Raw genomic sequence first — 12,028 nt, 5'->3', positions numbered from 1 at the left:
ACGAAACCCAAAGAAAAAAGAAGCTTTCAAACTTTTTAATGAGACAAAACCAATAAATTACAGAAAATCTGGATAAATAAATATTTAACTATGCAGATACCTTCATTTTCTTAAAACGGCTGAAAGAAAACGGGCTCGGGAGAAAACGATACAAGAATGAACTGAACATTGGAGGAGGTGAATCCTGAAAACAAACTGGATGGAGTTTTAGTGCAAGATGTTCAGATATTTTTTACGCTGTAAAAGAAAAAAAAAAAGGGCCACATACAAACCGGTGTCTGGACAGTACTGAGCAAAAGTTTCAGCAAAGACACTTTCCTCATGCAAAATGTTCGGCCAATTACTACGAGGGATTATTTAGAATTACTCGCACAGCAAGTTCGCATTTTATGGTTGAGGGTCAAATCTTTTCACACAATGAGATGTTTTGTCACTTTACCCTGAAACTGTTTGCACGGCGTTGTTTTAAAGTTTTAAAACCTCCACGGGAGACGCCGCTGGAGGACGTGGAGACATCTTGACCTGCTTGGTTCCGGTCGATTCCGAAAAGTGTGAAGGCGTCAGAAACACGGCCTCCGAAATCCTCCCGTTTGACGCCGAGCAAGAACTCCCGTCTCGTCCTGTGTGGACGTCTTCACACGTCGAACTGAGAAACCGGATCTCGAGAGAATCTTGACGTCAAACCTGCAGAAACTTTGAAGGGTGAGTTTAAAAGCCGGTCCAAGTGTCCCTCCGTGCAGACCGGAGCTCCACGCCTCCGGGTCCCGTCCTACAGCCCCTGCAAGGAGGAGACCTTCTTCTTTCGAGCCGCCAGCATCTCGTAGAACGGGTCCTTGCTGATGGCCGCTCTGCGGGTCGGAGGAGAGACGCGGGAGGTGAGATTTCGGCCCGGTGGTGCGAATCGCCAAACGGGTGCGCCGACAACTCACTTCATGCTGTTGATCCACTCGTCCTTCTCCTCCGCGGTGGGGGCGGAGATCCTGTAGAACGTGTGGTTGCCCTCGACGACGCGGCCGTCCGCCTCCGTCTTGCAGGCTTTGATCACCTGATCTTTGTGGTTGGGGATGAAGAGCTCGAAGCAGTTCTGGGAAGACGGGGGGGGGGGGGGGGGGGAAGAAGGGATGAGTCGGGGGGTTCGAGCGTCCAAAAGCACCAATTGAGGCACTTTTTAAGGTCGACGTGAATAAAGGTGGCTTTAAAAAAACAGACGACCAATTCAAAGAAGGCATTGGAAACTGGCTTTAAGCAAAAAGCTATGCAACAAAAGTGACATTTTGATTCACTTCCCAAACTTTTAAACATTAAAGTTGTGTTTGTGGCTTTATGCAAGTTTTTATCTTTAGTCTCAGATGTGTTCGTTTTTCCACTGGTGTGAATCTGATCAGTATATTTCAACAGAAAAACTTCCTATCAGCTGATGTATTGACACTTTTGTCCAGTAGGGGGCAGTGGTGAGCCTGATTTGGTAAAACCCCCGTCACATCTCCAGGTGGAAACACCTGCTTGTTGTGCTGAGAACACTAAACATCCCCACCGCGACCCTTTCAACTTCACATTTTATATTTTGACTAAACTCTGCATCGTCCAGCAGCCGAGACCATTTGATTTAAAGCGGAAACAAACAGGTAGATATTAATGATTAAGAAATTAGATTATTAGACGTAGCCTATTAGACAAATCCTATTTGTGACTGTTTGTTGTTGTTCTCTCGAACACGACCAATAGAGAAAGATGAGCCGCTCACCGGTTTCTTCGAGTCCTCCACTTCTCGGATGCTCAGATTTTCCAGTGGAATAATCCCTCTGGGCTCCTTGTCCTTGTGCGCAGAGGGAGGAAATAAATTACAGCGTCTGACCTCTAAGTATAACTTCTCCGGGCGTGCATGCAGCGTTGAGCAGATGTGTCTTCCTTACGGTGGTGTATTCAAAGTAGTAGAGGCAGTTATCTGTGAGGATGAACCAGCGCCTCTTCCAGGTCTTCACTCGTCCCCCTGAGGACAGATCACAGGTGAGCTTCCGCCGCCGCCTCGGGAAAACGCAAGTCAAAATGGGGGACTCGGGACGGCCACAAATCAGCACAAGACAGATCGGCAGGTTCAATGAACCTGTCTGCAGAAGCCGAGGTTAAGACGCGGCGGGTCAGCGGTTAGAAGCAGATGTGAAACGGGAATGTTTTTCACATCAGGACACAGCAGCGAACAGCAGAGGGTGAATTCAGATATAACATGAACGATGTGGCTTTTTTTTTTTTTTTTTTTTTCAACGGCACTGAACAGACACAGCCAGAGGCAGGTCGGAGGTAAAGTTGGGGGGGGTGGGGGGGGGCAGCTTAGAAGCAGTGCGTTAATCAGGTGGGGGGAGTTTAGGGGTACATACCTCCTGGAGTCAAAAACATGAAAAACAAAAACAAAAAGAAAGTCAACAACAGAAGAAAGCATGTTGAAGGTGTTATTACAGAGCCGGTCCACCAGGGGGCAGTCAGGCTCCAAATGGTGGACAATAGCTTGAACCACAATACCTATCACAGTCAACATACAGTGTTTACGGTGCAACTTTACTTGCTATCTTGTTGACATGTGACGATGTTCATGGTCTGGTGGACGACCCGTCTACCCACGACCCCCCGCGAGCCACCAGCCGCCCTCACGCGAGCCCACGTACCGAGTTTGAGCAGCCAGCCTTCTCTGTCGGGGTTGAAGAAGGTGTGTGTGAGGTCGTTCCCGTCATCCTCCGGGATTTTGAAGGGCTCGTTCTTGATGCTGTCGTACAGGTTCTGCAGGGGTTGGGAATACGTGGTGTGAGTCGTCGTCGCTCATGACACTGATCTGGCTCCGACGTGATTCTAGCGGGGTGAACTCCTCTCACCCTGAGCAGGTCCTCCGGCAGGTCCCCCCCCGTCGTTGATTCCCCGGTTCATCGCCGTGAACCTCTGAACGGACGGTTTGTCCTTCACGTTGGGGTTGTGCAGGCTGGTGTTCAGCATTATCACGGCAAACGACAGCACGTAGCAGGTGTCTGAAGACGGAGAGAGTCGACGGACTGAAAGTCATCTGTCCGCTCGGGCCTCGCCCGCCAGTTTATCGGCTTCATTTGGACCCCTGGTCGGTGTACCTGTGCTCTGGAACACTCCTGGGTTGCAGTGGCAGTAGCGCTGGGCGAACGCCTCCATCATGCGGTCGATCTTCTGAGCCTCGCCGGGCAGCCTGAAGCTCCACAGGAACTGCCTGAGGGCCTGGACCAGGTTCAGGTCGGTGAACTCGTGCAGCTCCAGGAAGGCGTGGAGGACCTCGATGTTGAAGTCGTCTCTGCACGACGCAGTGAACAGAAGGAAAATCAGATTATATGTAGGCAGAATACGACTCCTGAACTCCTGAAACCAATGTAATATTCAAATTCTTCTTCTTCCAAAAAAAAAGGTAAATATTGCTCCTCAAGCATTTCAGCCAGTCCAAAAAGGAAACGGTCACATTAGAAAATCTAGAAATTAAAGGCAGTATCTAAACTTTTCTTCTTCTTTTTTGTTTTTTTGGACATCTTCATTACAGTGGGGCGATCGTTGTTTTTCGACAAAGAGCCGAGGGGGCGGGGCCTCACAAGTGTCACTTGCCTCTCCCCCAGGTAGTCTCCGATGGCCGTCTTGTTGAGCCCCTCTCCCTTGTAGAGGAACTGGGCGATGTCGTCGCTGGTGTTTTTCAGCAGCGAGCTGTCGATCAGGAAGCGAATCCCCTGAAGGATGAAGTCAGCAAGCATCACCCACGCTGAGCATCACACTCAACAACACTGGTGTACTAACTCAACAGTCGGACCAGGTAAACACAGTTGTAGATCGTTTTCGGATCCATGTCTTATTTTACAGGCGACTTACGTTGCGACGCGTGTTTATTTACCTTCGTAGGATCCATATTAAACTTTTTTCGGCCCATGGCCATCTGTTTATTCCGCTGCATACTTTTCCTGGACAAATGAAAAATAAAAGTAAAACAACACAAATACACCAACAACATTAAATCATCATTGAAACACTTTCACTTCAGCCTTTCGCTGTTTTTTTTTTGTTACATAATCTTCGAGGACACACTGAGTTGACCTTGTCTGCTAAAACTTTCCCCAGTGAATATCTTTTGTGTCATTGTTCAAAAAATATAATACATTTGAATCAGTGATGCAAACAATCCCAGCAGGCTGACTTGTTCGTTTGGCGGAACGCAGCTCCACTAAAAAAACAAACACCGAGTTCAGTGCCGCTGCCTACGCACAGACACAAACATGGCAGTTGAGAGATACTTCACCTCTCTTCAGTAAGGCCCAGGTTTTCAATCTCGCAGGTCACCTCCGCTATCTCATCCTTCAGCCGCTGTGACGATAAGATGAGGAAGGAGCGGGACAATGGAGGAAAAACAAAGAGGGGAAAAGAAAAGAAAAAAAAACATTACTTTTGTGCACAGAAGCTGCAAACGAAGAGTAAAGCATGTGATGTTGAAGTGTGTTGGTGTGATATATGTGACCTTTCATACAACCCTCTGGAAATGCTTTGATCTCTGTCCGAGATGAGTCACGCCTGCTTTTTTCGGTTCCAGCCGCTCCTCGCTGACCACCACCTCCGGACAAACCCTTCTCACTGCGAGATGGCCCATTAAAAACCCTGACGGAGCGCACACGATCCACTCTCACTGCAGGAGTTACAGGCAACAGCCGCCCTCCGCAGAAAATCCTCTCTGGGACCCGTAGCACCTGTTCCGGGGTCTGAACCCACCACTGCACCCCCCCCCCCCATGCTGACCCAGATTTACCAGCCCGCTCCCCCCCCCCCCCCCCCCCTCCTCTCCGGCCTGCTTGAAGTGTCACACCGTTTTGGGAGACGGGAGCCTGCAGGATCAAAGAATCTGACTGGCTTAAGCGGAGTGGCAGAGGTTATGGGAGGGAAGAACCGCGGAGGGGAAACAGATGGAGAAACACTGAGCCCGGCAGAAAAGATAATGCACTGAGATAATTATAGAGGAGGGACGCGAGCGGGCGAGGCCTCAGATTAGAGCGGCGTTCCAACTCTGTGAGGGGGGGGGGGCACCAGTGTGAAAACGGAGCTACCTCCACAGGAAGGTAAATAAAGATTCCTCCGTGCGTTTCCATGGTTACAGCCCTCCATTAAAACCGACCGCGTCCTCTGTCTCCATTACTGGAAATATTTCATGGCTCATTACCCGACAGCCCCCTGGGGGGCAGGACGGGGCCGGGCTTAGAGGGGAGAAACGGTGAAATGAGTCGACCTCGGTAATAAACTCCATCAATCAGCGGGGGCGTCGCTGCCCGGAGGCCCCGTGTTGCTTTGTGTTGTCCGCGTCCACTTCACAGACCGGAGGACAACAGACCGGGGTTCAAACACATGTTACAGCAACCAAAAGCGCTTGACGACGTCAAGATAATCCCATTTTAGGCTCTCAGTTTTAACGTGATGGATGCATCGAGGTGGGAAATACCTTCGGCCTGGTCCCACTGCTGCATTCATCTTCCTTTAAAAGGGATTAAAGTTACTTCACCAGCACACCAGACCGAGAGAAATTAAATAGTCTCGTCAGGAGAGAAATCCAACCGGAATAGTTTTGAACTCACAATCTTTGTAAATTCACAATTTCTTTTTCTTTTCGGATTAATTTCATGCAGTTTCGTTCTATATCATTATGAGTTTCTGTGTAACTGTGTATTGGCCCCACCCAGTAAATTGACACACCCCTCCTGTATTCTTAAAGATAAAACTTTTGGTAACTGATCAATAAACACAGAATTTCCCCCAACAGGATCTGGTAGGCCCGTGGCAGTAGAGCCAGATACGTCGTCTTCTCAGAGTCTATTCTTAGTAAATATTTGCATAGGTAAATATTTGCGGAAATTTGAGTCTGTTCAATGTGGATACCCCGAGGACGTGTATTAGGTTAGTGGATGTTGTTGCACACTGGAAGACATGCGTCAGTACTTTACACCGACTGCGTCACCAACCCAGATGTGCTTTAGCGACACAACGGTATCCAGAACTGTTGTGCTCGTAGCCTTTTGTGGGACTGTTGTGGCTTTCCACCACGTAGCCAACAGGGGAATCAGCTGACGAACAGCTCATATGAATCTATTTTAAAAAATTCATACTTTGATTTCAGAAAATTCTCCGACTTTTTTTTTTCTTTAATGAATCTATCATGGGTCAGATCCAGCACATCTCCAACCAAACAAAGTCATCCAAATAGTTGACACAGACAACCTTGCTAATTTATTTAAGGGTGTATGGGGGCGGGGGGCTGAACTGGGGGTTAACCCGTCCCCTCCAGGCATCCAGACAGCGAGTTCAAAGCCTCTCGCACATATATATGAAAGTGGACAATGCACACAAAGAGGATCATCTGTCTTATGCGTGTACAGTAACGCTCCGGTGGTTATTTGCCCCCCCCCCCCCCCCACGCACGCACACATCCCGAGGCACACTGGTCTAGACGTGAAGGTCCAAGTCGTCTCAAGGGAGAAAGAAATACAATGTGGCGCTGAAACAATGAGGAAAAAGATCAAAGCAAATTCTTGCTAGTCTCTGGCCCGAAATAATCCAAACAAGTTGGTGAAGAAAGAAGAAGAAAGAAAAAAAAGAAAAGAAAATGTAATGCCGGGGAATCCAGACAACCACATGGTTCACAGTGAGGACAGAAAAAGACTCCCGTCCAGAGCTGCCCGGCTCAAAGTGGATTCTGTCCTCGAGAGGAGTGAAAACAAGACGAGACAGACGTGAAGTGGGAGAGCGAATGAGCAGAAGAATGTGTGGAAATGAGCTCAAGCTCACAATGATGTGACCAGCGGACTTAGGAGGAGGACAAATACAAAAATATGAATGTCTTATCACATATCATGAAATATTCTAATATTTTGGGATTCCAGATTTTTTTTTTTTTATTATTATTTTAACTATTAACATGATAAAGAATCAAACAAAACAGAAAAAGGATTGAGATATTTCAGTGAAAGTATCATAAAAAAAGTGTCATGGACTGAGTGAAGTATAAAGCTACCGATGTGAGAAAATGTAATTTGGGAGGCATTTTTGTTTATTCGTGGTAACGTGGGCTGTTATACACGCCTCGGTTCCACATTTTTCCGCGATATGGCTCAAAGTGGCGTGATGTTTAGTGTGTTCTCACTTGTATGTCCTGCAGCAGCTCTTGTTTTCTGCGGCGGATGCTCTCCAGCTCCTGTCGCTCCTCCGGACTGAGGTCATCGGGCACTGAGGTCAGAAGGACAGACGGGACGCAGAGATCAAATCGCATGTCCTGCTGCAACAGAAACACTGCACGCGCACGCAGACAAGTCACACACAGTCCTTGAGACTTGAGAGTCCCTCTGCAGCGGGTCACTATGGCAACGCAATCTTTAATCCATCGAGTGACTCCCGCAAAAGCTGTTGCCTTAAACAGATGTATGAAACGTGAGGACGGCGGGCTGCAACAACCAAGAATTAAGTGAGAAGGAACAATGGTTTATTTGACAGGTTAAATAAGATCAGACTCATTTTGTACAAATCAAAACAGGCTTTGTTGTTCCTCTGCTGTAGTTTTCGTGACCCGTCTCCATTTCCCTGTCAGTAATGTCAACTTCATGATAAATAAAACCCGATTCTGAGAGGCTAAAGTCTTCTGGAGAGAGGAATGAGACATAACTCGATGTAGTCAGCTGTCATACAGTTTATATATTGTTTTTATATTTAACAGGACGCGAGCCTCATTTACACGACAACGTGTCAAGCGAAAACGCATTGTTTTTGTGTTTTCGTCTAAAAAGCGTTTCGCTTTTGTTTAAACACAACTCTAAACCTAAACGATGGCGAGCCCAAGGACATTTGGACAGACGACGAGGTTGAATTGCTACGACAGGTGACTCTCATGGCCAAAACGACCAAGTCCCAGGAGAATGTGGACTGGTGGAGTCAACGGAAAATTGAAGAGTAACAATATCGCTGGGATTGTAAATGACCATTTCCAGAGTCCTGCGCAGCGCAAAGTGTCTCGTACTACAGCAGCATTTGCAGGAAGGAAACGTCCACTAAAGAAAAACTGGTAAATCCTATCAGACCACTTGTCAAGTGTCTTCTTCAAGTGTACAAGAGCACCATGTGTGTCCTCTGATAGAAAAGAAATTCACATGCTATCTGTAGAGGAATGATAAGGAAAATGCTCATCGGGCGTTAACTGACGTCGCTTTTACTTTAGAAAACCTTTTTTTGTGTGTGTTTGTTTCTGCAGCTTATCTACACATCATGTTTACTGACGACATCGCACCTCTGAACTCTTCATTTCAAAATGCATTTCCTCTTTTGGCCACCACATAATGAAGCTTCTGCTCTGCCATTATTATTTCTTTTTTGGGTTGTTGCTCTGACTGGAAGGGAAAAAAAAAAAAAAAAAAGAGGAAGAACGAGAGCAATTTACGCCGAGAAATGAGCGGTTTTGAAAGGACGCAGTCCGGCTGTGCTGCTGCCGTTTCGTCAGTCTCAATAATAAAAGAGTGGGAGTGACGAAAGCCCCGTTTACGTGACGAGGTGTCAAGTGAAAATTTGTGCAAAGTTTTGCAACAGGTGAGAATCATTAAAATACTATGCTAGAACAAACAGACCCAGACCAAATGTTGGATAAAGGGGTACAGAAGATGGTGCAGTAGGGTTTGTAGGCGTCTGTACCAAGCTGAAGAATCCCAAAGCCTTTGTTTGATCCTTTGATTTGACTGTTTTGTTGTTTTTTTTTATGGGAGCAACTCTGTAAGGTGGCACCTTGGGAACCCTGAGAATTTAAATAGTGCATACACCCACAGAGCGATGCACAGACTCATCAGTTCCTCACCCAGAGAGAGGAGTATGTAGGACAGATGGCCTGTTATTATAAACGAGTATAACGCAGTATTGTGAGCAGCGAAACTGGCACCGGACTCACTTCCTCTCTCGACGGGCTCATTAAGAGAGGAAATAAGAGCAAACGTTATTAACGCCTATTGAATATCTCGTCTCATTTTTTTTTTTTTTTGCTGAAGCAAAGAAGAAACACACGTATTCTGACATCAATATCAACACACTTCTTTTAAAGCAGCTGCTCCACCTTGTCTGCAGGTCATCCAGTGTGTGTTTGTGTTGGTGAGTAATGGGACACCTCCGAACCGCAATGACAATCAACATGCCCAAAGTTCTCTCTTCGTACACCTACTTCCACTCATTACTTTGCAAGCTGTGCAACTCAACCTCCTTCTGAGGATGAAACGATGAATGCAAAAAAAAATACCCAAAACAAGGCGATATAAATCAACCTGCCGTTACCACATGTTCTACTTTGGTTCCTGGCTCTCATGGGGTTTCAAAGGAAGATGTGGCAACACACACACACACACGCACACTGAGACAAAAAAGTCCTGATGCAGAAGATATGACGCACTGCACACCTACACGTTTTCGTCACAGTGCTGAGATTCATACCCAGAGAAAGTTCCCGTCTGCCGAGGTCTCTGTAAGAACCAGTGGCGGCGTTTTGATTCTCACTCCGACTGTACTGCAGCTCCAGAAACCCACAGATCTGTCCCAGACGCTGTCAAATTGCTCCCATTTCTTTGCAGTCCAGTCTTTTAAGTTTCCAACGGCACAGAAATAAAGAAGCCTTGACCGATTTTTACAATCCCAATCCCCAATCCACGGGTCCTGGAGTCCAGCCTCCCCGCCTCCCTAATCCTCAGGCATTTATCCCGGCGAGAGCAGAGGAGGCGAGCCGTCCGTCAGCTAAATGACCATCAGGACAAATGTGCTTGAGTGTGTGTATTTGTGTGTGTGTGTGTGTGTGTGTGTGTGTGTATGAGGGGGAAACCCTTGAGCACCCCCCCCCCAACTCCCCCCACCCACTCCCACTCCCACCCCCTCCTTCCGCTATTCCTTCTGTCCATCTTAACTCCTCCCTCCCTCCATTAATAAGCGGGGCATCAAACACAGGCTCCCCCATGTGGACCCAGAGAGTAGGAAGTGTGTGGGGGGGGTATTCTACCATTTGTCTTGAAAACAATACACAGTGAAAGATCAGGCAGGGTGCAGACACGAGGTTGGAAAAAACTTTAGTCGGAACTCATAAATGCACTCAAAACCACATTTCAGTAAACATCAGCTCTGTAGAAAAAGAAAGAAAAAAAAGAGCATAATTCTGTCTCAGTTCATCACATGTGTTGAACAACATGACTCAGGACCTGAGGCAAGGACCTTTGGTTATGACAAGAGGAAAGAAAAAAAAAAAATCCCTGCTTTGAGTTACAGTGTCTGACAGTGTTCACGGGACAATAAATGTTTATTTCAGTGTTCACAAGGAGCTGATTGTCATTCAGGCTTCCTTGGCTGAGAGGATAACCAGCCCAGCAGAGTGATGGGAGTAAATCTTTTAAAAGGATAGCCTTGGGGCCGGCAATAAGTAAAGAAGTAATAGCAAATATCAAAGAAAAACATTAAGATGTATAAAGTGGGGGCATTGTAAGAGTGGGGTATATATTTTAAGCCAATAAGAATTGTGGCAATATAAATATATCATTTCTATGAGTATTTCAGTAATTGTGACAGACATAAACATGCTAAAATAATGAAGAAAAGGATCACAAATCAGGAAAAAGTAGTCCTGCGTGATAGAGTCACACTAAAAAAATCCAGATCCATCCATTTTCCATATCACTGAATCCAGTTCAGGCTCACTTGAGCCAATTGGACACACACGCACACACACACACACACTCACACTCACACTCACACTCACACTCACACTCACACTCACACTCACACTCACGCGCGCCCAGATCAGAAATTAATGCAGCCAATTTGTGATCTTTTACTTTGTTTGGTTCGTTGTGTAAATGCAGCCATATACTTTAAAGAGTCCATCCTGTATAAACGGCTCATAAGGTCAGAAGAAACAACCGTGCAGATGTGGATTAGTGTGTTAAAACCACGTTATGATCACGACATGTCACTCCCTCCTCCCCTGGGTTACCAGTGTCCAGCTCTATGGCCACACGTAAGGGTCCAAGTGTTTTTTCAGGGCAATCCATTCATTTGCAGCCTGTAAATGGGTGCATTGACTGTATTTATAGACACACCAGCGATGCACAATAAGCACAACCCCCCCCCCCCCCCCCCCCAAAAAAAAAAAAGAATTCTGGCCTCAATCCACAGTAACAATAATAGATCCCTTGTGCTAGTTAATAAAGAGCACCAAAGAGCTTTAACTAATCACACTTGTTGCGCTCGCTTTGTGGGAAGGAAAGTGGAAACAAGTCGCCTTGAATAACTTATATTCACCAAAGAAACGCCAATACGACCTCTTTTAAAACGTCCACACTCGACTATCGATTGACTCATCCTGGTGTTGCTAGTTAGTCTCCGAGCTAACCTGGTTAGCCTTTTAAACCGAGTGAGGAAACTTACCAACTCCGTCCTCCGACTTCAAAACCATCCCGGCGCCGTTGCTCAACACCGCCTCGCACAATAAAAGGTCTGAAATGACGACTTTTATGTGACTTTTAGAGGTTTAAGTGAGCGTGTCTGTGTCGGTCTGTTACCGTTAGAGCAGAAGGTAGTCGATGACAACTGACTGACTGCGGCGCTGCGGCCGGTTGATGGAAGGGGGCGTGGAGGGGGCGGGACTAAGACTGTAACAGCCAATCAGAGACCGACATCCGGACGTCACTCAATCGACCAATCGATCAATCGATGAGACACGTGAAGCTGTTTACGTTGTAAAAGTAAGACTCCAGCAAAAGTCCAAAGTGGTGTTCTCAGTAACTCCCCCAATGTACTTTTTTGTTAATTAATTTATTTGTTTATTCATTTATTCTGTGCAAGGATGTCAATTATGGCACGCTTATTATCTCGTCAATATACTGTTATTGTTTTTCAGACTTATTATTCATTGTTTGCATTCTTTTGCTGTGATTTTATGACTTGTCCACCTGCTGCTAGAGAAAGGCATAATATTTCCCCATTGTGAGACAAATAA

General features: G+C 46.4%; 1 protein-coding gene across 1 annotated transcript; it reads right to left on the bottom strand.

Moving 5' to 3' along the window:
* Positions 1–20: 20 nt before the first annotated feature.
* LOC308145457 (cytohesin-1-like) lies at positions 21–11,593 on the bottom strand. Its single transcript, XM_080516909.1, is given in 13 exon segments — positions 21–848; positions 930–1,084; positions 1,745–1,816; positions 1,914–1,990; positions 2,661–2,772; positions 2,865–2,894; positions 2,896–3,014; positions 3,111–3,304; positions 3,607–3,725; positions 3,887–3,953; positions 4,289–4,353; positions 7,169–7,251; positions 11,458–11,593. Coding segments are annotated over 13 exon segments (1,200 nt in total). The 5' UTR covers positions 11,486–11,593; the 3' UTR covers positions 21–769.
* Positions 11,594–12,028: the final 435 nt, after the last annotated feature.

This window comes from Blennius ocellaris (genome assembly GCF_963422515.1).
Source record: "Blennius ocellaris genome assembly, chromosome: 21".
NCBI lineage: Eukaryota > Metazoa > Chordata > Actinopteri > Blenniiformes > Blenniidae > Blennius > Blennius ocellaris.
The sequence above is the reverse complement of the archived record's forward strand: the minus strand, read 5'-3'. Positions and strand labels throughout refer to the sequence as shown.